Raw genomic sequence first — 25,281 nt, 5'->3', positions numbered from 1 at the left:
GTTTTCAACACTCCAACTTGCATTCCCTGATAGAAAAATCTTTTAGGAGAGGGAGCATACATACAATAATATGTCACAAACTTGACTGAGATGTTGTATAATTTCAGGTTCTTAGACCGAATATATGTTTCTTAAAATTCAAGCCAGTCTTTAACTGGTTCCCCTAATGTCTTCCACTTTGGATGCTCCAGACAGACGGCGGGGTTAACTCCACCAAAGGTCTCAGCATGCTGATATGCGCTCAGGCCTGTCTAGCCAACCAGTAATCTGAATTCTTTAACCCGGCCTGCGTTTTCCATCACACATAAACAGTGCCAGGAGCCTCATGTAGATGCAGAGACGAAAGCCACTGCACACATGAAAAAGAACAAAACAAAGTGTTACATTTCTAACAGAATCTGTTTCCAATACTAATGGTGTTTAAAAACAAGGGATTAGACCTCCTGAGAAGACACATTTCCTTGATAAACACCACCTGTACTTAGAACATTTGAGATATTTGAGCAAAACCATGGCTAAATTAGGGTACCAGTATTTGCTAGTGGCTAATAGCTAATATTGGCATACTTAAGGGATTTAATTCTGGTTTTTACTTCCTTCATTAGTAGCAGAAAAAGATATTATCCCTCCTCAGAATATTGTGATGATACAGTCAGATACATGGAGATCCCCATCCCTGTTTTTGCTGATGTTAGTGATTTAAAACAACCCAAAATAAAATGTTCACATGAGCTACATTAGCAGATAGCAAATGTCAACATTTTTCCAAGAGGCAGTTGTTGAGCTTGTCTTTTTCTTAACAATGTCTGTGTTACTACATGAAATCATGTTGGTTGAGGCTGGTGATTACGTCCATCCATCCATCCATCCATCCATCCATCCATCCATCCATCCATCCATCCATCCATTCATCCATCCATCCATCCATCCATTCATCCATCCATCCATCCATTCATCCATCCACTGCCTATCTCGGCAAGAGAAAGGACTGTAAGAGGAAGCCTTACCATCTGGAAAGAACCTAGACACGCACAGGGAGATCATGCATGAGGGAGATCATGCATGTCATCACAGATGACATGTTGCTGTGCTTTTTGAGGTCTTGTAGTTGTTTTGAAAATATCCTGGAGGACTGACAATCAGCTGATCTGTCCAAACAACTGATTTGCAGATTTATATAGCCTGCAGGATGAACCAACATAAATCAGTGTCATACAAAACAATGGGATGTTGTGGAAGTTTAGACAGTTAATATTCATATTTACAGCTTTAATGGTTTTAAGCCAAGACTGGGAGGGTAGGGTTCCATATGAATAGCTGTGGCATCAGACATAAACCAAAACTTACATTTAAAGGAATGATTGTTAAACTTAGCCACTTTCTTCTCATGTTTCATGCTGTGAAGGACCCTTGAAGGATCTGGGGCAGCCAGGTGGCTGTCTGACAGATAATGCTATGATGGCTGTCTACATTTTCTAACAGTCTCCAGTGTTTATATTAGTTACATTTTTATGGTGGAGAGACAGAATGCAAAGCAAAAAACACATTTCATGAAATAAGTATTTGACCCCTCCTACAACATGTACAAATTCTGCTTCTTACAGACTGGTTCTCCTGATCTCAACCTTTCAAGTCTTTAAAGCACACCTGTCTTCAGCATCAATTTCTTCCATTCTATGCCTCATGGGCAACACCAAGAGGTTAAACAATCGTAGATCTGCACGAGGTTGGAATGAGCTCCAAGACCTTTAGCAAGAACATAATGTATCTGTTGATCACTGAGCAAAAAAAATAAATAAAATGATCATCAACTGCACTCAGTTTTGAGGTCTTTGCAAGAGTGAAGATAATCATGAGAAACATGAGAGATTAACACACAACCACACTGGGAGAGTTAAGGATCTGAAGGCAGCTGTGAGATTAAGCATACAAGATGATTAGGAACAAACTAGACTGTATCTGAACATGGCTTTATTATTGCATTGTATTTATATAAATGGACCTGGCTGCATGGTGGCTCAGTTGGTAGCACTGCTGCCTTGCATCAGGTAGGCCCTCGGTTCAACTACCAGCCGGGGGTCTTTCTGCATGGAGTTTGCATGTTCTCTCCAGGTACTCTGGCTTCCTCCCACAGTCTCAAAACATAACTGTTAGGATAATTGGTCCCTCTTAATTGCCCTTAGGTGTGAATAAGTGTGTGCAGGGTTGTTTCTCCTGTATGTCTCTGTGTTGCCCTGTGATGGACTGGCGACCTGTCCAGGTTGTACCCTGCCTCTAGACTGCTGGCACCAGCTCCCACTATGGAAGAAGCGGGTATAGAAAATGAATGGATATGGACCTATTTGTGTTTTCAAGTGTCTTGAGATAAATTGAACTGAAATGGATTGAGCTTGGGAACTACTTACAATCTAATTCAGTTGTTACAGCCACTAGCTAAGTCCCACTCATTCTCTGTGATTGTTTTGTCCTATTCAGGGTCATTGAGTCCCCATACAAACACATAAAAGACAACCAAACCACACACCGACATAAACTCACACTCAGACACAGATCCCTGAGTTTGGGTTGTGACTTTCGTTTTCTAACACATTTTTAAAAAGACAACATGAAGAAAAGTTATCAGACAATTACTGGTACTTTCGAGTTGGCGAGGCAAACAGATTATTTTCACTCTAGATGATATTTACATTCATGCATCATTTCAGGAAGTAGTGCACAGGCAACAGACATAAACAAGAGGGCAACATTTGTCAGACTTGGTGTAATGTTCAAAACAAGAACTCTAAGTATTAGGGTTTTATCAGAACAAAGCATTACTTTTTCTTTTCCTTTTTAAATAAACGTTGTTTTCAGGTAAAGAGTTGCCGTGATTTTAAAAACCACCTTGACAAAATATAAACTGGCAAATGGAGTTTCAATACAACATCAATGACCTCATAATGTGGAAAATGACTTATTTTAGCATTAAACATCAGAACAAATGCACGTCTCTTTGAATTGAAATCACTTTGTAAAATGGACAGAGTTACATTTTCTCTCCTATGAAGAAAGTTGGTTTGAAGTTTTCATGAAGGAGATTGAATTGAAAGAAGCGCCTGGAACATAGGCTGTAATTTAAAAACCTCATCCGCCCCTGCATGTCTGCCACTGTGTGCACATGCAGTGCCCTGTTTAATTAGTGCCTGTCTCAGTATGAGGGAGGGTAGCTTTTTATCTCACAATATAAACACTCTATATATCTTTAAAATTATCTTTCCTCCTCTCCATATTGATTTTCTTTTTTTCTTCCTGCGTCAGCTCCAAACAGCACATGAATTGGAGAACCCAGTGGAAGATGGATAATGGGTTCTGCTTATTCAGACTCCCATGATGTGGTTTTCAGTGCTGTGTTGCAATGGCGCCTCACTTGTTCTATTCAATTTAATATTTCAGTTTTCCTCCAAAAAAACAAAAAGTGTGGCATTGCATTTGCATCCAGCCCCCTTTACAGTGACACCCCTAAATAAAACCTAGTGGGACTAATTGTCTTCAGAAGTCACCTGATTAGTAAATAGTCTCTACCTCTGTGCTTTAAACTAATTAGAATTGCAGATATTCTGATGAGGGCTCAGAGCTTTGTCCACACTAGTGAACAAAAAGCATCATCAAGACCAAATAATTTTAATTCTGAGCCTTTTTGGACTGAATGACCTAAATGTAAAACGCTATGACTGGCAGAAAGCAAACGCTGCACAGCACAATGATAGCAACTTCCTCACAGTGAAACATGGTGGTGACAGGAGCATGCTGCGGGAACGCTTTTCTTCTGCAGGGACAGAGACGCTGGTCAGTTGATGAGAAGATAAATGGAGTTAAATACCAGGCTGAATACAAATGCGTAAAGTTTTTAGATTTAACTTTGCATTGGTCTGTCATATAACACTAATAAAATACATTCAAGTTTGTGGATGTGATGTGATAATTTTCAGAATCTAGAAAAGCTTTCGTATTAGCGAGGAAATCTTCAACCGATAGGAATACTTTTGCAGAGAATATTAGAATCATTTCTTCTACTCTGTTTTTCAGTTGTTTTCAAGTGTGTCTACCAAAACATTGCATCTCTCCAAAGCAACAGGCTGACAAGATAACATCAGACATTCGTTTTTAATCCGAGATGAAACTGCACGTGTACATTTGATCTTATCATTCCATTTGATTTTTAAGTTGTTGTTCCTTGTCAGAGGAATGATGTGTAGTGAATGTGCTCCATCTATAATTATTAGAGCTCACCTCTGCATCACAGCTAAAATGTGGGACACACAGAGAGATGGAGGTGGGTGAGGATGGAGCCTAAAGAGCAAATGTTCAGGGATATGTATGCAGGTCCAGCATGCAGCACTGTGAAAGATAGCAGTGCAGGAGATCTGAACATCGTAGATAAAAAAGTTTTCAATTTCTGGTGGAAAGTTGCATGTCAAAACTTGACTAAATCAAATTCTTGCATGCACTGTTGCATCAAATGTAAACATTTTTACATATTACTACTTGAAACAGTTTTAACAGCAAATAATGTATTTTAATAATTTCTAAATTACAATTACTTTAAACAGTGTGGCAGTTTTTTTTCTCCTGGAATCACACTGTAAAGAGTTCTGAAGGCTGATGATGTGGAGCTTTTCAGCCATCTTTAATTCTTTGTGCTGCTTGTCTTTTCTCTTCCACCCTCTTCAGGGCTTCAGAGGAGCTCTGCAGCAAGTGGGAGTTCTGCCATTTTAAAACACATTTCATTTCACTTGCTCCACCTCTTTTTTTTTTTTTTTTACTCTGCTGCATTACTCAGGTAAAATGTCTAGGTGATAATCTTGTAGGGGGAGTACCTCAGTGACTTTGTTTGTGGTGCAAAGGTGGAGGGCATAAGGTGAAACAAACTGGCTTATATCAGATGGATGCGCAAGGTGTAACAGAACCAGGTCTAAGACCAGACCTCTGGGTAATTTTCACTTGTAGCTCTAAAACTTGTGCTAGCAAGAATTTCTTGCTCAGAAAGAAATTCTTAGAATGAAATAGCATAATTTGCAAAGCATTCTTAAGACGCACTGATGCTCAGTAAAGTAAGAAAGTTTCAGGCAGTAAAATCCTCTCTGTGAGGTGCAGGGGAGCTTGCAAAACTGACAATAATCATGAAACTTTCATATTTTTGGCTGCAAAAAAAGGGTTAAAGGTGTAACCAAATCATGCATCATTTGAGTTATTGATTTCAATCTAATTCGTATAGTAGTCTATGGTCTGGAATGAGCTGTGACTGTTTGATAAAATGCCGGAAGAGGCCCTGGCTGGATATTGTTGAAGTTGTGGCGGAGCAAATGACATGTCTGGTCATGTGGGCAGGTAAGAGCTGCACAAAGAGAGAGCAAAGGGAGGAGGAAAGTCGGTCTTCACATCTGCCTTTTGACAGTCTGAAGGTTCCCTCAGAGAGAGGTTTTTACAGAGAGGATGTTGTAGTGGTTCTGACTAGTTTTTAATTTCAGCCTCTCAAACAGTAAACGTGCGTTCATGGGGGACTTGATTGAAAGTGGCGTGGTGGATGAGTTCTACAGATGTCTAAAATAAAATATAACGTGGGGGGAAAAAAACGATGTTTTAAAGTCAATCAAATCAACGGAACAAATTAGACTCCAAGTTCTTGCGTAAAGCATTGGCGCAAATGTATAGGTCAAACATTAATAAATAGATAACGCTGAATCTCAACAAAAGTCAGGTCGCCTAAAATCCAAAAAGAGATGGGCTCAGATATTCCCGGTGGTAAAATATCCCCTCAAAAAAGTACCAGTGCGCAAGACCAGACGTCCAGGGCCTTGCGTACTGACCTGATCTGCACCGACGCTCTGTAAAAAGAAAGTAGAGTTAGGCCTTCATCTGCCTTATAAACCTCGACGCTGTCCACGTCCTCAAAAAGAATGGATCTAATTAAAACGTTGCACTCGTCATCATCGCCAAAGCCTCAGCCAAACTGTTTCTGGAGGAGAGGAAAAAGGCAGGGAGATGCGGGACCACATGACTGCCTCTAAGCTGCAGAGGGATGGGAGTCAGTTTGGGTTTCTCCTCTCCCATTGGCTGACAGGCCGACTTTTGACACGCAGACCAGGGACCCTCCTGCCGTATAAATAGGCCTGATAGATCTTTATTATTCTAGCATCACGGCAGCAGGCTTCTGCTAACTTTGGAGTTACTCGTGTCACCACAACTGTATGCCTGCTTGAAGGTGGTTTAAAAACAGGGGCTCTGCGGCACAAGGAGTCTGCATGTCTGCTTAGACATGCTCAGCTTTGTGGATACTCGGATTCTGTTGCTGCTTGCAGTAACGTTATACCTAACGTCATGCCAATGTAAGTTTTGATTGTCTGCTCTTTCTCTGTGATGGATCTATCCTTTTTTCCCTCTGGTTCCCTACTGCTTCAGGATGTTTTTGCTTGGCTTTTGTTTGGGACTTACATGATGATGGTCATCCTGAACTCAATGGACTGAGCTCATGCAGAGGATTCTTCACTTTATCAAAGGATACAATTATGATGTGATTAGTTGTTGTTTTTTTCAAAGGATAAGTAAAAAGAAGTTCTGTGGGTGAGATCTTCATAATAAAGTCTTCCCCCCCATATTTTAGTGCATGTTGAACTAAATAGGCGACTTTTGCACTATGCTTAAGAAAAATAGGATGAAAAGCTTTTGTGGGGCGTTGGACACATTGTTCCATCCACACGGCCAAGAAATGCAGCTTTGCGTCTTCACGTTGCAATGTCGCCCCCTAGTGGCCATATGGGGCGACAGCAATTTGGCACGACTTTAGACTTTCTTCTTAATTAAATCAACAAGCCAGAATCTGCGTAGTAAGACATAACATAGTTAGATAGAGCTAAAGTGGGAAATAAAATTAAGTTACTCATTTCTCTCTGTAAAGCTATTGCTTCTACGTCTGAAAATTGCCCAAAGAAATGCCTAAAATTTCAAATAAAATACCAAAAACTATTCACTTAACTTTAGGTTGTGGTGTGACTTTTAGATTATAAGATTAAAGTGAAAAGGAAGTAAGCAGTCTCACATTAGCGCTGTAGCACGCCACCTGGTGGAATATATTGGACATGATATGCCAGAGCTCACAGGGGAGGTCCCAGCTGTTCCAATCCCAGCCATGACCACCTTATCCAAAGCCATCCAGGAAGGAGCTGATGTTCACCTGTTTCAGAGAACAAACAAGAGAAGCAAACTGTCAATTTGCCAGACTAAATACCACATTTTGTGTCATACAGCCCAGCAACAGAATCAAAGCACATTATATACTAGAAATTGTATATTTCATAGGAAATTACACACATATTGCTTTGTTTTTATTGGCAGGCAAAATATTCCTGTCCAGAGGGCATACACTGCTAGTTCAGACCTGTTAGCAAGCTTCAGCTTTAATATCTGGAATGCTGCAGCTTCCCAGAGATGCACATCTATAACACAGTTAGAGCACCTCAAAGTGGATACAGTGATTCACTGGGATTGTTGGAGCACAGGTAGCCTCCCGCTCCTAACTTAGGCTGGGCTGAGACATGTTAGACCACATGAAGGTTCAGAGGAGGTAAATATGAGGGGCCTTACTTGTCTTACTACCTACATAATATATGTTTTGGCATGTTAAGGAGGGTATGAGTGCAAGGTAAACAATCCCAAATTCAGGCAACACAGAAAGCCATGTTTTATGTTTCACAAGGTACAAAATATCCTAGTATGTCTTTAATTTAATATCTTCACTCAGCACATCATGTTTCTGCTTTTTGTTAAACGAATAATATACTATCCAATTAAAATGAAGTCGAATACATTATGCAAGAGTAAAGATTGCTTGTTTGCTCTGTACGTTTTGAAATGTTCTAACAGAGTATTCACTTTTCTCCCCCTGCCCTCTTCTTTTCCTACCTCATCCGCATCATCATCTCTACAATGCCACAGCGTCGGTTAGTATGCATGCATGCTTGCATCAAAACAATATAACTTAAAGACAGCTTTACCTTGTCAAGTCCACCTACTTACCTCTTCCAAATCCACTCAAACATCTCAGGAAAAAGTTACTGTCACCCACTGTTGACCAGCCTGTGCTATCTCAGTCACAGCGGAGCATTTTCTTTTCGGCTGAGCTGAGCCGTTTCTCTCAGCTTTTTCTATTTCTTCCTGTCCATGGTTAGGTGAGGGTCCTATTGGCTCAAGATTGTGTCAGTGAAAGCTAAAACCACGTTGCTGAGGCACCCGTGAGAGCCTGGCACAAAGGATCCTTTCTGAGGACAGCAGAGAGGGGGCCAAAGGAAAGTTTGTCACGACTAGCTGACTTTGGGTCAGTTTGGAGTCTACCTCTGCTTCTCATTTGAGATAGATGCAAAGATGAAGGTCTGATCTCAGGCCTGTGAGTTGGAGAAAAGAAAGAACATAGATTTTCTGTTTGAATCACTCTGCTTTGATGAAGATTGCCTAGACTGAACTTTGGCATTTGGAGATTTAGCAGCAGCAGCATCTCTAGGTGCACCTTGCACTGTCAGGTTTACGTATCATTTTCAAATATCATTTGTTTATTGGGCATCCTCTTGATCTTGTAAAGAAAATGTTGAGCTGTTGCTCAGCAGTAATGTGCTCCATGTTAAACACTCATCTCAAATACTCATTGCACTATCCAGGCCTTATGTAATTCTCCTTTTATTGTATACAGTATTAGTTTTTGTCCTTCATTGGCTTATAATAATCATAGGTTCTCATGAAGTAAGGCAATAACATGTACTTAAATGTAATTATTTCTCATTTTTCAGGATAGAGTTTAGGTATGCCCACAGTATGAGATGGATTTATTTGCCTACAATGTGGAATGTTGGATGCATAAGGCACAGGTTTAATTGGAAAAGGGGTGTGCAGTTTAGGATCATTTAGGGTGTATTTTAGCTTGTGTCTATTCCCACCGAATAATCAAACCTGCAGACATGCTCATTGTTTTGAAAGTTTTGCTTGCACTCATTCAATGAGGTTTATAGTCTTTGGCTTGGTGATAGGAATACCTGCATGTTAAAGCAGTAAACTGAGCCATCTAATCTGTGTTGCGGTCTGATCAAGTGATTTCTACGCTGCAGGGTCCCAGAGGAGACAAAGGACCTCGAGGTGACAGGGTAAGCTGAACTAAAACTTTGCTTCCTTCGATGTGTATCTGTAAGTGTATTTATAAATACAGTATTTAATGAGGGCATTCTTCATAAAACATTATTGGTGAAGAGTTACTTGGTGCCGTCTGACCTGTTAACCTCAGTTTGCCATTCCCCTTTGTTTACAAGTCATTTGATTATTGGAGCCCTTAATGGGAATTTTAAAACAAATGCTTACAAAACACAAATTTTGTGTTTTTGCCTTTATTAAATCTCCATTACTCCAAAACAGTTTACTACTGGAAGCATTTATGTTTATTCTGATAAATTTGCAACGTGTCTTTCAGTTTTGTAATGGTTTCATCTGATTACAAATACTCCTTATTCAGAAAATCAGTAACACGTCGTCACTCGGGTTGTCTTAATTTTTCCAGGGTCCTCGTGGCCCAAATGGAAAAGATGGCAAACCTGGACTCCCTGGCCCCCCTGGCCCCCCAGGCCCCCCTGGACTCGGAGGAGTAAGTCTGCTTTTTACACTCGAGAATTTCAGTAGCAATGTGTCTTAGAAATTGGCTCAAGAAATGTTTGCAATCCCACGCAAAATAGTGTCACTTCATTTGACCCGCAATAACAAACATGCATGATGCCCAATTAGGGCATTGGTGGGCAACTTGAGTGTAAATCAGGTTTACAAAAGCTAAAAATTGTTGCTGTCAGTATCGTTTTTGGTCAAAACTGGTATCATTGTTATTTTCACAAAATTTCTTTATAAAATATATGTGAATTTTTATGTGGGGGCTGGAATTACTATGGCTAACCTTAACCCTGGCACCTTATAATAGTATTGCATAGTTTACTGAGGTATCAAATTGAATTAATTATATGTTGTTTTATTTTAACTGCTCAACAGAACTTTGCTGCTCAATATGATGGTGCGAAGGCCCCTGATCCTGGCCCTGGACCCCAAGTACGTCCTCTACCCTACCACCCTACTTTCTATTTTCTCTCAACACAATAACGGCACATAAGCAAACAAAATTTATCTGAATTGCTTTTAACATAAATCCATCACAGCATGACGTGGAATTAATAATTATTTCTCCTTATCAGGGATTAATGGGACCCAGAGGTCTCCCAGGAATGCCTGGACCCCAGGTAAGTGCAAAGCACAAAATCTAATTTAAAATTTAAATTCTATTCAAATCCAAAAAGACTTTATTAATCTCACAAGGAAATTAAAAAGTTAATATAATTAAAGACCCCAGAGGCATGAAGCAATCTGTAGAATATTTTGACATCATTACTTAGCTCATTACTTAGCACTGTTGTTCTACAGGGACCTCAAGGACAGACAGGACACTCTGGTGAACCCGGACAGCCTGGACATGATGTAAGGAAATACCCAGAATCCCCATCTTCCCCTAGTTTCAGTGGCCATGACGATCTTTGATATTTTAATGGTTGGCTTCTATTTTTCAGGGTCCTGTTGGTGCCCGTGGTCCCCCTGGACCACCTGGCAAAAGCGGAGAAGATGTGCGTTCATGTCCTTTTTTCTCTACTTCTTTCCATCTATTTTGAGTTGCTTTTGTAGATTTTTTTTGTCCTTAAACATCCCAAGGTGAGTTCTTTTCTATTGATTTGTAGGGAAATAACGGCAGGCCTGGCAAGCCCGGAGACAGAGGTGTCACAGGCCCTCAGGTAAGACATGGAGTTATGAGGTATAGTTTTGTATCGAGATTCAGCTCCTTTTTTGCTTCCTAACTTTCTATACTTTTGAATTGTAGGGTGCTCGTGGATTCCCAGGAACCCCTGGACTTCCAGGAATGAAGGGACACAGAGTGAGTGCTTTACCCTTATTTGACCTTCTCAATTATGGCCTTTTTGCTGGAACTGGAATTTGGAAATGGAAAGTTAGATTTATTGTAACAGGCCTCACCTCTTTTCTCCAGCAAATTTTATTTGAAGCCTGTCTTTTTACCGAAAGAAATTCCTGGATAATCGGAAATGCACACATTTCAGTGCTGGTACCTTTCATATGGACTACAGTCAGACAGAAAGGCTTCCTGTAAACCGGATGAAATTGAGTCTTTTCTTTTTGGCCATTAGAGGGACAGAGAAATAACCACATTATTTTTCATTCTCATTATATCTAGCTTTGAGAACTTCTCAATAATATAGAACCTGTAAAAACAAAACTAGTCTATGGGGTTTTTCCTTAAGTTTTGACCTAAGTTTGACTTCTTTGTATACAGCTTTTATCTTCTCTACTTTTCTGTGTTGTAGGGTTACACTGGTATTGATGGACGCAAGGGAGAACCTGGTTCTGCTGGCATGAAGGTTAGGCACCATCTAACATCAAGATAACTCTTTCACTTTACATTTCCCGTTTTATTTTTGTTGCAAATCTGCCTCTTTATTTATGTTTATCTACTTCAACTGTTAAAATATAAATTGATTTTTTTCTATCCTATAGGGTGAGTCTGGTGCCTCTGGATCTTCTGGAAGTCCTGGACTGGCTGTAAGTTTATGATAAAACTCAAAATACATAACTTTATATTCCTATAAGTGTTTCCATCAATTGTGGATTAGTGTAAACACAGCAGAGCGTATAAATGACGCAGTTTCTATTGGACGTTCTATCCTCAGGGACAACGCGGTCAACCTGGTGAGAGGGGTCGTCCCGGCCCTGCTGGGCCTTCTGGTGCTCGTGGTGCTGATGGCAATGTTGGACCTGCTGGTCCAGCTGTGAGTAAACCCTTTTTATTTTCATTAAATTGAAAAAGGAGACACTGCTGATGTCAGAGAAATCTTTACACCGTTATTCTTCTCTTGTCAGGGTCCTTTGGGTGCTGCCGGTCCCCCAGGCTTCCCAGGTGGTCCCGGCCCCAAGGTATGTGTTTTGTCACTTCCTGTTGCATATGTGAGTTCTTTATAATTACATGTAGAAGTCAACATAGTCACAACATAAATAGATTTTAGATTCTTCTTTTGTACTACATTTCCAAATAAAAAGGACCATATTTGTATTTTCCATCTATATATTTTTTTGGACACTGACATTTTCAAATAAGATTTAATTCCTTACCACTGCCTTCCCTCTATCAACAGTAAAAGCAAAATAATTTAAATGTTGTCATTAACAGGGAGAGACTGGAGCCGCTGGAAGCACTGGCCCATCTGGACCTCAGGGGAGTAGAGGAGAGCCCGGATCCAACGGTGCTGTTGGCCCAGTTGGTCCCACTGTAAGTAATTACAAAGATGGTCAAAGTGCACATTTTTAAAACTAAAATTAGTCTGAGAGTTGAATATGAGAAAGGCTTGTTTTGTACAGAATAAATGTAGAATTTCACTTTTTCAAACAATGGGTAACTTATATTAAGTGTCAATTTTTTTTTTTTTTATTTTGGCCTGTTTTGTACTTCTGTGAAAGATTGCTATGATGCACTTAATGTAAGAAACCGTTATACTATCATCTCTAAACAGAGGAACAGTGTTTTCATATTGTTATTATATTCCACTTTTTGTGGATTAACACACTTGTGTAAAAATTCCATTTGAAAATATTTAGACACCATAAATATTTCTTAGATTTTTAGAATATTTTCATGTAAATGTGTAGTAATTAGGACTGGACTGCACTGTACGCAATTGGATTGAATCTGACTATGTGACCACGTTGTGCTGGCTTGAAATGCATTTAGCAGAATTATATTAGGACCTCAGTGGCTTCTATCTAACTGGATTTGAACTGAACCTGTTTGTATGTTGTCTTTAGATAACATTTGGTGTAATTTGGAAGATAAATACCCATAATTGAATTGAATAGATCATTGTGTGTTCCTCCCACAGGGCAACCCTGGTACTAATGGTCTGAATGGAGCCAAGGGAGCTGCTGTAAGTATCCACACTGCTACAGAAGTAACTTCTAGTGTACTCTGTGGTGTAAATAGCACACATATATATAAATAATGCTGCAGTATGTTCACATCTCTACCTTTACTAAGGATGTGGAAAGGTTTAAACACCAGATACTCACAGTGTATATATAAAATGTAGACATGCAGAATTCCTCAAAAGAAAAATGTGAGTTTTCTATAGTTTACCTGGATTGTACCTTCAATTATATTTAAGCTGCACATCTGTCAACGTCTGTCACTGTATCTTTAAAAAATTTAAAACCCTGACAAAACAAGCTAGTGCCAAACACCTGCCATAATGCTTTAAACATCTGTTAAATTGGCAATGATTAGTCTACAGAAGTAGACTTTACTACTGTCACCTACCCTAATAAACATTTTTATATTTCTGTTGGTTATCAGTTTGATTTAAAAGCCAGCAGACAGGCTGTTTTTTTGTTTTGTTTTTTTTTTTATCACTGTGGTTTACAGATTTAACAAGCTGCAATGCTGACCTGTCTCCATTCCTATTGTAAAGGGAACCCCTGGCATTGCTGGAGCTCCCGGTTTCCCCGGACCAAGAGGAGGACCTGGACCTCAGGGCCCTCAGGGTGCTGCTGGACCAAGAGGACTTTCTGTGAGTAACACTGATTATGTATAAATGTATGTATAAAATTTGGTATTCAAATTTTGAATAATACAGGTCACAGATTGCAGAAATATTGAATACTTACTCCTTTAACACATTGCTATGGTGATAAGGAATAGAAACGATGTATGCCCTGCAGAAGCTTTACAAAAGAAAGCCTGTTGCTTTGTAGGCCCAAATGCAAACACAATGCTGCTGTTTAGCAAAGCACACTTAACACGCATGATGCATTACTAGTAAATGACAGGAAAATAGTGAAAACACCAAATGGAAATAGATATATGATTGCTCTTTGGTTGAAGTGCATCTATTTCTCTGTATGTTTTAGGGTGATCCTGGTCTTCAGGGTATTAAGGGAGACACTGGTCCCAAAGGAGAGCCTGTAAGTTCATGTAATTAATAGTTTTAAAATGTAAAACAATGGCCCTAAATCTGTTTAAGATGCAACATTTCTTTGCTGCCTTCCTCAGGGCAACAGTGGTCCTCAGGGACCTCCTGGAACTCAAGGTGAGGAGGGCAAGAGAGGACCCACTGGTGAGATTGGTGCTAATGGACCTGCTGGCAACCGTGGTGCTAGAGTAAGAGTCCTAACATCATCCGTAATGGAAATATTTTTCCTTTGACATAGCTTCAACTCCTAACACCTGTGTGTCACCTTCAGGGTACTCCTGGAAGCCGTGGATTGCCTGGTGCTGATGGAAGAACTGGCCCAATTGTGAGCATTACATCCAAATGCACTCATAGGTCTATGCATTCAGTGAAATGACCCGCTCCTAATTTTGACTGATCCTTAACTATACAGGGCATGCCTGGTGCCCGTGGTGCCACTGGTTCCTTTGGACCTCGTGGACCCCCTGGAGATGCTGGTCGTGCGGGCGAGCCTGGTCCTGCCGGTCTCAGAGTGAGTGTTTTTACTAATTTCTAGGAGAAAATGCCACCTTAGAGAGGTAAAGTTGATATGGTAGACCTATCTATAGGGGCATCTAAAACAATACATCTTAATAATCTTTACATATTTGTTTCCTGAAGGGTTTCCCAGGAAGCCCTGGAAGCTCCGGACCCCCAGGAAAGGAGGGACCTTCAGTGAGTAAACCTGAGTTTTACTTTCTTTAGAGTTTTGCTGCCGGTCTCATGGCCTAAAGCGACATTTTTGTCGTATGGATCGAGGTAACACTTCTTCTTCTTCTAGGGTCTTGCTGGACAAGATGGCCGTTCTGGACCTCCTGGCCCAAGTGGACCTAGAGGCCAGCCCGGAAACATTGGTTTCCCTGGACCCAAAGGACCCTCTGTGAGTGGACATTATGCCCCCTGCAAAAATGAGCAGTTGGATTTATACACATTTGTTTCAGCTGCTTCTAATGTTCAAATCCTCTTTTCCATCAGGGAGAGTCTGGCAAACCTGGAGAGAAGGGACCTACTGGGCCCACTGGACTGAGAGTATGTCAGAAAATATAACGCTATGAAAACATTTGCATAATTGTTTATGTTGTTTGTTGTTACATTGCACTAAGCTGCTTCCTTATGTCATTAGGGAGCCCCTGGACCTGATGGCAACAACGGAGTCACAGGCGCCATGGGAGCAGCTGTAAGCGTTTTTACATACATGGGTTACTCCATAATACGTCCTATCAATTTAACCAAGTATGATCGGATTTTAGCATCAATTTTAAACATAGGTAACTGTTTTCTCCTTCTTGGTGTAGGGCGGTCCTGGAGAGAAGGGAGAGCAGGGACCAGCAGGAGCTCCTGGCTTCCAGGTTTGAACCGTCATTTCTTTTATCTGCTTACTGATTTGGAGGCAATACACAGTAATAAAAGCATTTCTAGTGTCCTCCTACCCTAGACATCAAAAAATGGCTTTACTAGCCTTTACTACTCCAAATTTAGCAAATACATTGAAACTTAGACTTGTTTATCCCATTTGACCTGTCTTTTAATCACATTTATAAACCAGAAGATGTTTTATGTGGACCTTTTTCTACCTTTATGTCGTTCACATCCAGGGCAGCATCAACTTTTCCGCCCGCTTAATGAAAAATAGCTCGAGGGTTTAAGTCTGAGGCAATTAATACCAATTTCTATGTTGGCTTTCAAAATTAAAATCAAGTGACTTCCTGGTAATACTTGATGTTTTCAGGGTCTGCCTGGACCTGCTGGACCTTCTGGTGAGGCTGGCAAGCCTGGAGAAAGAGTAAGCAAATGAACACAAAGCATGTTTTATAGCAGCTGCAATACAAATGTTAGTGTAGTCTAACCAAATCTAACCAAACTGATGTGGTTTTGTAGGGCATGCCAGGAGAGCAGGGAGCAGCTGGACCAGCTGGTGGCAAGGTGAGATCCCTTTGTTTTCACATGCATGTTCAAGAACCAGTAGATATGTGATTAAAGAATATGCACATATGAATTCTGCAGGGAGAGCGTGGTAACCCAGGTTCTGCTGGAGCCTCTGGGGCTCAGGGACCACTTGGACCCCGTGGACCAGCTGGAGCCCCTGGATCTGATGGTGGCAAGGTAATGCAAGGGAATTAAATTGTCAAAAACATGTTATGGTTAAAAAGTGAAGGAAATGAAAAAAAGCAAGTAGATAGAAGAATACATCTTTCTTTTGTGCTGCCAGGGAGAGCCTGGAGCTGCCGGAGCTGCCGGCAGTCCTGGACATCAAGGACCTGGTGGCATGCCCGGTGAGCGTGGTGTAGCTGGTGGTCCAGGAGCCAAGGGAGAGAAGGTAAATTTAAGCAAATAAAAAAAAAAAACTACCACCTGCACATTTTTCCCTATACCTGTCTAACTATTGCTTTCATTTTCAGGGAGAGAATGGACACAGAGGCCCTGATGGAAATTCTGGCAGAGATGGTTCCCGTGTAGGTTAACTTCTCATGTTCTTTCAATATATACAACTTAAAAATAATACTTGTAACCAGTGCGCTGTACTTACTATCCCATCTGATCTGCTACTAGGGCATGGCTGGACCTCCTGGTCCTCCTGGACCCACTGGAGCCAATGGTGATAAGGTCAGTTGGTGTATTAGTTACAAAAAACGAATAACCAACTTATTTTGGCAAATGACATTAGTACAGAACTTTTTTGACCGAATAAACAAATATCAGGAAAATGTATGAATCTTACAAATGACTTCTGCCAACGCTTCTTAAGATAGGCTCCTTAAACCAGAGCTACAACAATAAAATATCAGGAGAAGCAGTTGGAATTAAATTTTTGTAAAAATATAAATTTGGAACAAACTCACGTCTCATTTTCAAACCCGTGACTCTTCTCTGCAGCAAAATCCAAATTAAACTCGTAGCATAATGTCATATTTAAATCAAAATCCTTGCAGCCATCTAGTGGTTCTTTTATGAACTGCAGGAACAATCTAGCTACAATTTACCAAAAGATGGCAGTGAATATGACTCAAAATTAAAAAGCATTAATAAGTAATACATTTTTATTCCATTTCTCTACTTATTTTAATCCATTTTCTTTGGCTTTTGTTTGAAATAAAAAGCATGAACAGTTTTACATGTACAAATCGCTATTTGCATTAAATAACCAGATGGGAGTGGACATATTTTCTGGTTGGTATTAATGTATATGAAAAGGATTATGCAGTTGATAAATCATTATATGGATCAACTCTTAGCCTGTCTTTTCTCTCTTTTAGGGTGAGATTGGTTCCTTTGGACCCAGTGGCCCTGCTGGAGCTCGTGGAGCCTCTGTTAGTATTGCAAATAGTTTTTTTTTCATTATATTCATAACCTAAATTCTTGTGTTATCATAAAACAAGGTCTTAGGGAGCCATTTTGACCGAGTACTTGTTATCTACAGGGTGAGCGTGGAGAGGTTGGACCTTCCGGAGCTCCTGGATTTGCTGGCCCCCCTGTAAGCCTGATGCTATAATAGATTTAAATCAGAAAAAAATTGGGATTTACACATAAATCTGCAGATTTGTTTAACATACACACAAGCTTGATTAGACATTCATGTCGCTTTCCTTGGTTCTTCCATAGGGTCTAGATGGTCAGGCTGGAGCCAGAGGAGAGCGTGGACCTGCTGGAGTTAAGGGGGAAGCTGGATCCGCTGGCGCTGCTGGACCCGCTGGACAGTCTGGACCTGCTGTAAGCTGACACACACCATAGTTTTAGTTTAGGATTACAATTTAAATTGTGTTATAGGCTATGAATAAAGGAGATTGTTCTTCTTTTTCTCTATCCAGGGTCCTTCTGGTCCTGCTGGAGCTCCTGGTGCTCGTGGAGACTCTGGCCCTCCAGTGAGTATTCAAACAGAAGCCCAAATACGGTACCATTTTTTTTACATGCACCTGCCATACAATTGCTTTCAATCATCACATTTCAAGTCGGTTTTGAGCCATACGGCCACAATTTTAATAATTATTGGTATCTTGTGAACAACAGCATATCTGCTAAATTCAGGGATACAACATCCTTTCAGCCTTTTGTAAATGTCCCACTCTTTAACCAAAAAATATATATGGCCTAAAGACACCTACACATCAAAAAACACATATTTTTTAATATTTGTGGTTTGTTTGCGTTTTATTGGAGGAACGATTTAAATACAAACACATGCACACCTTTTAGATTTTGTTTCTGACCTCTGTTTAACCTTTGTGTGTGTTTCTGCTCAGGGTCTGACTGGTTTACCTGGTGCTGCTGGCAGAGTTGGTGCTCCTGGTCCTGCTGTGAGTACTTATTTTACATTGTGCAATTCTTTATAAAAACACACAAACCACACACATGTACCCAACATTATAACCCTCTCTCCTTCCTACCCAGGGTATTGTGGGACCATCTGGCCCCACTGGTTCCGCTGGCAAAGATGGACCTCGTGGTCTCCGTGGTGACCCTGGCCCTGCTGGTCCTTCTGGTGAGCAGGGAATGGTTGGACCACCTGGTGCTCCTGGAGAGAAGGGACCTTCTGGAGAATCTGGCCCTGTTGTAAGTATTACACAATCACATTGAAGAAATGTGGAAAATCATTTTTAGCTGAATTTCACTAAATTAATCATGAGTGTTTGTGCATGTCTTCAGGGACCTCCTGGTACTCCTGGAAGCTCTGGACCTCTTGGACTTCAGGGATTCGTGGGTCTGCCTGGTACTAGAGGAGATCGTGGTACACCTGGCGGTGCTGGTGCTTTGGTAAGTGCAAGTTAATACCACTCACACATTATATCTTAAATGTTTAAAAATTAAATCAAACTGTCCAAACAGACAATTATAGTGTTTAAACATTTGCTTCAGCATTCACTTTTGTCCATGTTTCACAAAATGTTCTGTTTAATATTACAGGGAGAGCCTGGAAGAGTTGGACCCCCTGGTCCCAGTGGAGCCCGTGGTCCCCCTGGCAACATTGGCATGCCTGGTATGACCGGACCTCAAGGAGAGGCTGGACGTGAGGTAACCTTACTCAGAAAGTAGTTAGTTCTTGTTCCAAATCTAGGAAGGACCAATTGTTTTTTTAATAGGACCACCAAGTCATAATGTAGTTCTTTTAATATATATTATAGAATCAACAAAAGATTTTCTCAACCAATGCCGACTTATCCTACAACAAGCAACAAAACTAGAGTAAATCAAACAGGAATAATGCCTAAAAGTTGGATTCTCATCAGAACTGCAAGCAGTCTAAAGCTGAATCAGGTTCCTTACAGCAAAATAATGACAACAGAAAGATGGATCCATCAAGTTTTCTTCTTTATTGTGTAAACAGGAGTGAAGTACATTCCTAAACTGATTGTGTCTTCATCAGAGTCAAAAGTGAACACCAGATTCAGTCAAGTAATTGTAACCAACCGAAAACGGTGTGTAAAGGTCGCTGGAGAGAAGACTGAGTTAAACTCCATGCCAGTTTGTTTGGTGGAGCATCCTATAATGTTTAACTTCCACACAACACCATTTTTCCCTAGGACATGCACTTATGTTAAAAAAAAACAACAACACTTTATTCGAAAAACTGACAGGACAATGTAGGCAAAGGTTTAAAAGGTTCAACATCCACAACAATTTAAGCCCAGAGTTTCAATGGAAATAGACTAATTATTTCACCTTCTTCACAGGGGTAGGTGACATTTTATTCAATTTTTGAGAACTTCACCAATGCTGCAGAGCCATAGATAGCCTCCCCATGACGCTATGCTAGTTCCTAGTCCTTATTCTGAGTTTGCATTCCTGTCTTGTGCACAGATAAAACCTTGTTTTGTTTCTCTTGTATAAACCAAATCATAAGTACATTTTAGCATAAATAATAATTGAAATTGTTTTTACCTCTAGTTCAGTATTTATTGAATTGGAGTGCTGAGCATCGGTGAGCCAGGAACAAGTCGGTGATGGTTATTTAGTAACAGAATGTTTCTCAAATAATAAGCTTGTCTAAATGTAATCAAAAAGCTCAAGGCTTATATTATTTCAAGGTAGAAAACTCCTTAAAAGATTACAGGATTTAAGAAAATTATCTTTATCCCTACCTGCCATTTGTGGGCAATCTGTAGAAAACTGAAAGTAGATGCAAGTCATTTAACAGGCTCAGCCAATGACAGATAACCTCTCTTAAAAATGCCTTTCTATTTTTTGCAGCTGGTACCTAACATCCATAATTGAGCTGTAGTTTCTTCTTTTAAAAGTTTTATTAACACTACTATTATGTACTGTGAGAATAAGGAACAGGGATAAAGGTCTCATAATGCCCCATTATATAGATTCTAATTTGTGCAATTGGTATATATATATATCTGAAAATAAGACATATGGAGTTGTTAACAAAAATTCAACATGGAAGACTCACCTTCACCACCTCCGCTCCGCCTGGTTATTCCTCCATAACACTCCAATCAGAGACTGGTCCGCTCTTGTCCTCGTCCAATCATCTCCCAAGACATTATATTTAAAGACCTTCATCATGGAAGACACTGCACGTTGCTGAGTCTCCTCCCCTTTGTCCACCATCTGGCTCCCATATTCCTTATATTCCTTACAAACTTTTTCAGGCCACTACACCACCAGGATCAGATTCCCGGGGGGGGGGACGTATCTAATCCTAAAATGGCCTTTCTAGCTCACGTCATCCTCAGACTACATGTTTTCCTCCAGGGTCCAAGCGTCATTTTCATTAATAAACCTGCTAATCAGTATCTCGTTGTTTCTCCCTTTTTGAGTGTTTCCAGGTTGAATTCACTTTTGTACTATCCCTCCATCCAATCATGGATGTAATCTATATCTTGTTTCCACAAAACAAGTTTAAAAAGAAATGTGTTACAAATTGGCCTAAATAGGACTTCTTTCTATTAGGCTATAATGTAACAAGCTTAGATGAGGGCAACACAGCTAGTAACGCCATCTGGCTAAGCTAAGGATTTGGAGCATCAAACTGCTGAATGATAAATGTTCTGTGCATCAAGAGATACAAGCATGTCCCTTTCTTTGTATTTAAACCCTTTGATTGCATTAAGTATGTCAATGGTGTTTCCAAGATAGGAACTTGGGGGAAAGAGACGATTATCAACAAGGGAAACAACAACTTGAACTGTTTTTTGAATTGGTCATGCCTGGCTCTGATGGAGACCAAGCCATTGTTGAAACATTGGAGATAAGACTGTTGCAACACAACCGTGCATCAGATTCTTTTAAGATTTCTCCAAGTTTGCAAGACCCATTGTTGCACAATTGTTGCTACTTTAGGGTAAAAAACATTCAAAAGCAACTATGTGATTGTGTTTTCTCTTTTTATACTCAGTCATTTTGGATGTACCTAGGATTTAATTAATTTTCTAACAGTGATGAACAACAGAAATAATTATATTTGTATTGGCTTTGCTTTTTATACTGTAAAACAGTAGAATTGATTATTGCAGTATCACTGGCTTTAGTATTATCAATATTTATTATTTATCACATAAGGCTTGTTAGTGAAAATTTGTATGACTTGCTTATATCTCCACCCTTTGTCCAAACCAGGGTAGCCCTGGCAACGATGGACCCCCTGGTCGTCCCGGTGCCTCTGGATTCAAGGTGAGGTCCTGAGGATACCTTTAAACATGTTTACTTGCAGGAGAAAAACATACTATGCTATGGGCTTCATGTTCCTTTGTTTATCATGCTTAGGGAGACCGTGGTGAGCCTGGATCTCCTGGTGCCTTGGGACTCGCTGGAACTCCTGGACCTGCTGGACCAACTGGAGGTGCTGGCAGACCAGGAAACCGTGGAGAGGCTGTAATTATTGTTCTTCTTTGTCTATTCACATTAATTACCTTTAGATTCATCATCTTGTTCCAATCATATTTTTCTCTTAAATGTATGTGTCCCTAGGGTCCACAAGGCTCCTCTGGAGCCGTTGGCCCCGCTGGAGCTAGAGGCGCCCCTGTAAGTACAAAAAATATACCACATAATTAGGTTCTATCAATAAAAGCAACAAAACATGTGCTTGACAAGGCTAATACTTGTGTGTTGTAGGGACCTGCTGGACCCCGTGGTGAGAAGGGAGTTGCTGGAGAAAAGGGAGACAGAGGCATGAAGGGTCTTCGTGGACATCCTGGTCTTCAGGGAATGCCTGGACCTTCTGTGAGTATCTGCAAACAATAATTAAACTAAAATTAAATATACATCCACATTGTTGACAAACATATACCCAGAATCTGGTATTAGTTTTGCAAGCAGGACGACATTCAGAAAAGTCCCTAATCTGCAGTTTTACTTTTCTTCCAGGGACCTGCTGGTGAGAACGGACCTGCTGGAGCACTTGGACTCGCCGGACCCAGAGTGAGTTTCATGCTGAATCAGAACCTATTTTTTATTTCTTCTCCAGGTGATTATACAGGTTGAGGTGAAGCTACTGCCTTACACGCAACTAAATTAGAAGTTATCAGACATACTGGTGCATTTTATTTGTACTTTTTTTGAACTATTTGCCTTCTCCAACTTCCCAGTCAGAATCACAGCAGCTGCAGCATGGCCGTTGTGCATATGAATTATAAATGTCTGACAGACTGCATCTCATTAAACCAGGGGTACAGATGGTGCTGTATATAAATATCTGTTATCAACATGTGCTGCTACTAGAAGTTAGCATCAGAACAATCAACAAATCCCACTGATTTTCCCGCTTGCAACTTGAAGGAGCTCATTTGGGATATTGACTTCGTTCCCAGGACTGAGCTCTTACTTTCTAGACAAATCAAAGCAGAAATGTTAGCCATGTTAGCATAATTCTTTCACATTACATGTTAAAAGACTCCTTTGAGACTTGGGCCCCACATTCTGAGCATGCTATAATTGTTCGGTCTACGTTATTTTAGGTTACTATAAACAGACAATTCTCTCGTCTTTAGGGACCTTCTGGACCTAATGGACCCCCTGGTAAAGATGGTCGATCTGGCACACATGGTCCTATGGGTCCTCCTGGTTCCCGTGGACCTCCTGGATATGTTGGACCAGTTGTAAGTTTGACTTTACATAGCCTATGTATCCCTATTTTTTAATTGTTTGAATTCCTCTGTGCTATGTCCTCAGTAGAAGATCCAATTGCTATTGCTTACAGCCTAATGATCAACTGCCATACGCATTGTAGGGTCCTCCTGGAGCTCCTGGTCTGGCTGGACCTCCTGGCCCCTCTGGTGGTGGCTACGATGTCTCTGGATACGATGAGTACAGAGCTGATCAGCCAGCTCTCAGAGCCAAGGACTATGAAGTCGATGCCACCATCAAGTCTCTCAACACTCAGATTGAGAACCTCCTTACCCCCGAGGGATCCAGAAAGAACCCTGCTCGCACCTGCCGTGACATCAGGCTCGGTCATCCCGACTGGAGCAGTGGTAGGCAGCTTATAGACCGATTTAGGAAGGTGCTTTCATGTTAGTGTGCCACCCTCTTCTGAACCCGAAACATTGTACTCATTCCCTTTATCTTCTTCTTCTCAGGATTCTACTGGATTGACCCCAACCAGGGCTGCATCAACGATGCCATCAAGGTCTTCTGTGAGTTTACAACCCGTGAGACCTGCATCTATGCCCACCCTGAGAGCATCGCACGCAAGAACTGGTACAGAACCACAGAGAATAGGAAGCATGTGTGGTTCGGAGAGACCATCAACGGTGATACCGAGGTGCGAGGGGGATGCAGTCAATTAATAACCAAAAATTCATCCCTTAATTTGGTCTTCCTTTGAAATCCTGACTTTTCTAATTGGTTCTGTCCTGCAGTTTACCTACAATGACGAGACCCTCAGCCCACAGAGCATGGCCACCCAGCTGGCTTTCATGCGCCTGCTTTCCAACCAAGCTAGCCAGAACATCACCTACCACTGCAAGAACAGCATTGCCTACATGGACAGTGAGAGCGGCAACCTGAAGAAGGCCGTGGTTCTCCAGGGATCCAACGACGTGGAGCTCAGAGCCGAGGGCAACAGCCGCTTTACCTTCTCTGTGCTGGAGGATGGCTGCACTGTAAGTACAGCTTTTTTGGGTGTTTTGTAGACATTGAACCCAACTGTTTTCCAATGTCTAATCTCAATTTTCTTCCTTCACCTTTTGCAGAGACACACTGGTGAGTGGAGCAAGACAGTGATTGAGTACAGAACAAATAAACCAACCCGCCTCCCCATCCTCGACATTGCACCTTTGGACATTGGTGGACCTGATCAGGAGTTTGGTTTGGACATTGGCCCAGTCTGTTTCAAATAAATAGACTCATGATAAATTAACACCAAAAAGAGAGAAAGAACAAAAAAAAAATCTCTGCCCTTCTTCTGTGTTTTTTTTTGTACTGAATGCTGACTTCTCACTGCACATCCACTTGCTTAAGATGGGCAACTATCGGAGAGGACTATACGGACTGAAAGGAAGTTTTGTGCAATGCAAATTAATACAGACAAACCCAAAGGGACGTGGGAAAACACCTTGTTGTGGGACATCATGGCATCTTTTTTTGTAAAAAATAAAAGAAGTGTAATAAAAATGCTGAAAGTACACATCACTTTTTTGTGGTCTTTGTATATCTTCCAAAGAGGAGGTTTAAAACCACAATTTCCAAGAACAAAAAAGGTTTGAACTACCTCATGCCTGTACGCAAAGAAAATAGTATTGACTAAAACCTGAGTCCACTGCCGAGATGTTAAGACTTCTAATGCTTCAAGCTTTGTCCTGCCTGGAAGGTGCTCAGAAGCAGAGACCTATGGTGCTAAAATGCAGCTGTGGAACAAACCACTTTTCACTGTATTACTTTGTATTGACTTGTGAGGGCTCTTACATTAATCCCACTGATACTCCCCCACTTTAAGCAGGTGGACTGTTCCCAAACCTTAATGTCTGTTTTCTGTTTTTCTTTTTTTTTCTTTTGTTCCCTTTCTGAATTTTTTTTGTCCTAAAAAAGTATTTTCAGGCTTTTATTTTTTATTCTCCCAGTTCCACTCTCTGTGTTCATATTCACAGCACATTTTTTCTCCAGTCCCAAACCGTTTTCAGACAGCCTTTCTCTCTTTCTCTGAAATAATGACACCACAAAGTCTATTGTACCTATTTTGTATATGTGAGATGTTTAAATAAATTGTGAAAAGTTCTGAAATAAAGCATGTCCAATGTTCCAAAACCCA

The 25,281-nt window shown here is 40.7% G+C and overlaps 1 protein-coding gene and 1 long non-coding RNA gene across 4 annotated transcripts in view; one reads left to right on the top strand and one right to left on the bottom strand.

The window, feature by feature from the left end:
• The window catches only part of LOC124879893, a 12,774-nt gene extending 3,650 nt beyond the window's left edge, over window positions 1-9,124 (bottom strand). For both annotated transcript variants that reach the window (XR_007041152.1, XR_007041153.1), the window contains exons 1-2: window positions 8,053-9,124; window positions 7,076-7,210 (exon numbers count right to left, since the gene is read on the bottom strand). This is a non-coding gene — a long non-coding RNA (uncharacterized LOC124879893). The remainder of the gene's footprint in view (window positions 1-7,075; window positions 7,211-8,052) is intronic.
• On the top strand, window positions 6,167-25,281 carry col1a2 (collagen, type I, alpha 2). 2 transcript variants are annotated; one of them, XM_047384713.1, is made up of 50 exons: window positions 6,167-6,365; window positions 7,972-7,976; window positions 9,132-9,167; window positions 9,575-9,658; window positions 10,051-10,107; window positions 10,251-10,295; window positions 10,477-10,530; window positions 10,620-10,673; window positions 10,785-10,838; window positions 10,925-10,978; window positions 11,424-11,477; window positions 11,614-11,658; window positions 11,787-11,885; window positions 11,977-12,030; window positions 12,284-12,382; window positions 12,990-13,034; window positions 13,575-13,673; window positions 14,014-14,067; window positions 14,156-14,263; window positions 14,347-14,400; window positions 14,488-14,586; window positions 14,715-14,768; window positions 14,875-14,973; window positions 15,069-15,122; window positions 15,217-15,270; window positions 15,389-15,442; window positions 15,823-15,876; window positions 15,972-16,016; window positions 16,098-16,196; window positions 16,303-16,410; window positions 16,493-16,546; window positions 16,644-16,697; window positions 17,348-17,401; window positions 17,512-17,565; window positions 17,694-17,801; window positions 17,900-17,953; window positions 18,332-18,385; window positions 18,480-18,641; window positions 18,735-18,842; window positions 18,993-19,100; window positions 21,654-21,707; window positions 21,801-21,908; window positions 22,005-22,058; window positions 22,149-22,256; window positions 22,401-22,454; window positions 23,024-23,131; window positions 23,263-23,506; window positions 23,612-23,796; window positions 23,894-24,136; window positions 24,227-25,281. In XM_047384713.1, exons 1-50 carry the CDS (start codon window positions 6,296-6,298, stop codon window positions 24,371-24,373), a joined length of 4,059 nt encoding a protein of 1,352 aa, XP_047240669.1. In that variant the 5' UTR covers window positions 6,167-6,295; the 3' UTR covers window positions 24,374-25,281. The 2 variants fall into 2 exon arrangements, with proteins under 2 accessions (XP_047240669.1, XP_047240670.1); XM_047384714.1 differs by lacking the exon at window positions 16,098-16,196.

This window comes from Girardinichthys multiradiatus, chromosome 13 (assembly GCF_021462225.1).
Source record: "Girardinichthys multiradiatus isolate DD_20200921_A chromosome 13, DD_fGirMul_XY1, whole genome shotgun sequence".
Lineage (NCBI taxonomy): Eukaryota > Metazoa > Chordata > Actinopteri > Cyprinodontiformes > Goodeidae > Girardinichthys > Girardinichthys multiradiatus.
This window is presented reverse-complemented; position numbering and strand designations above follow the sequence as displayed.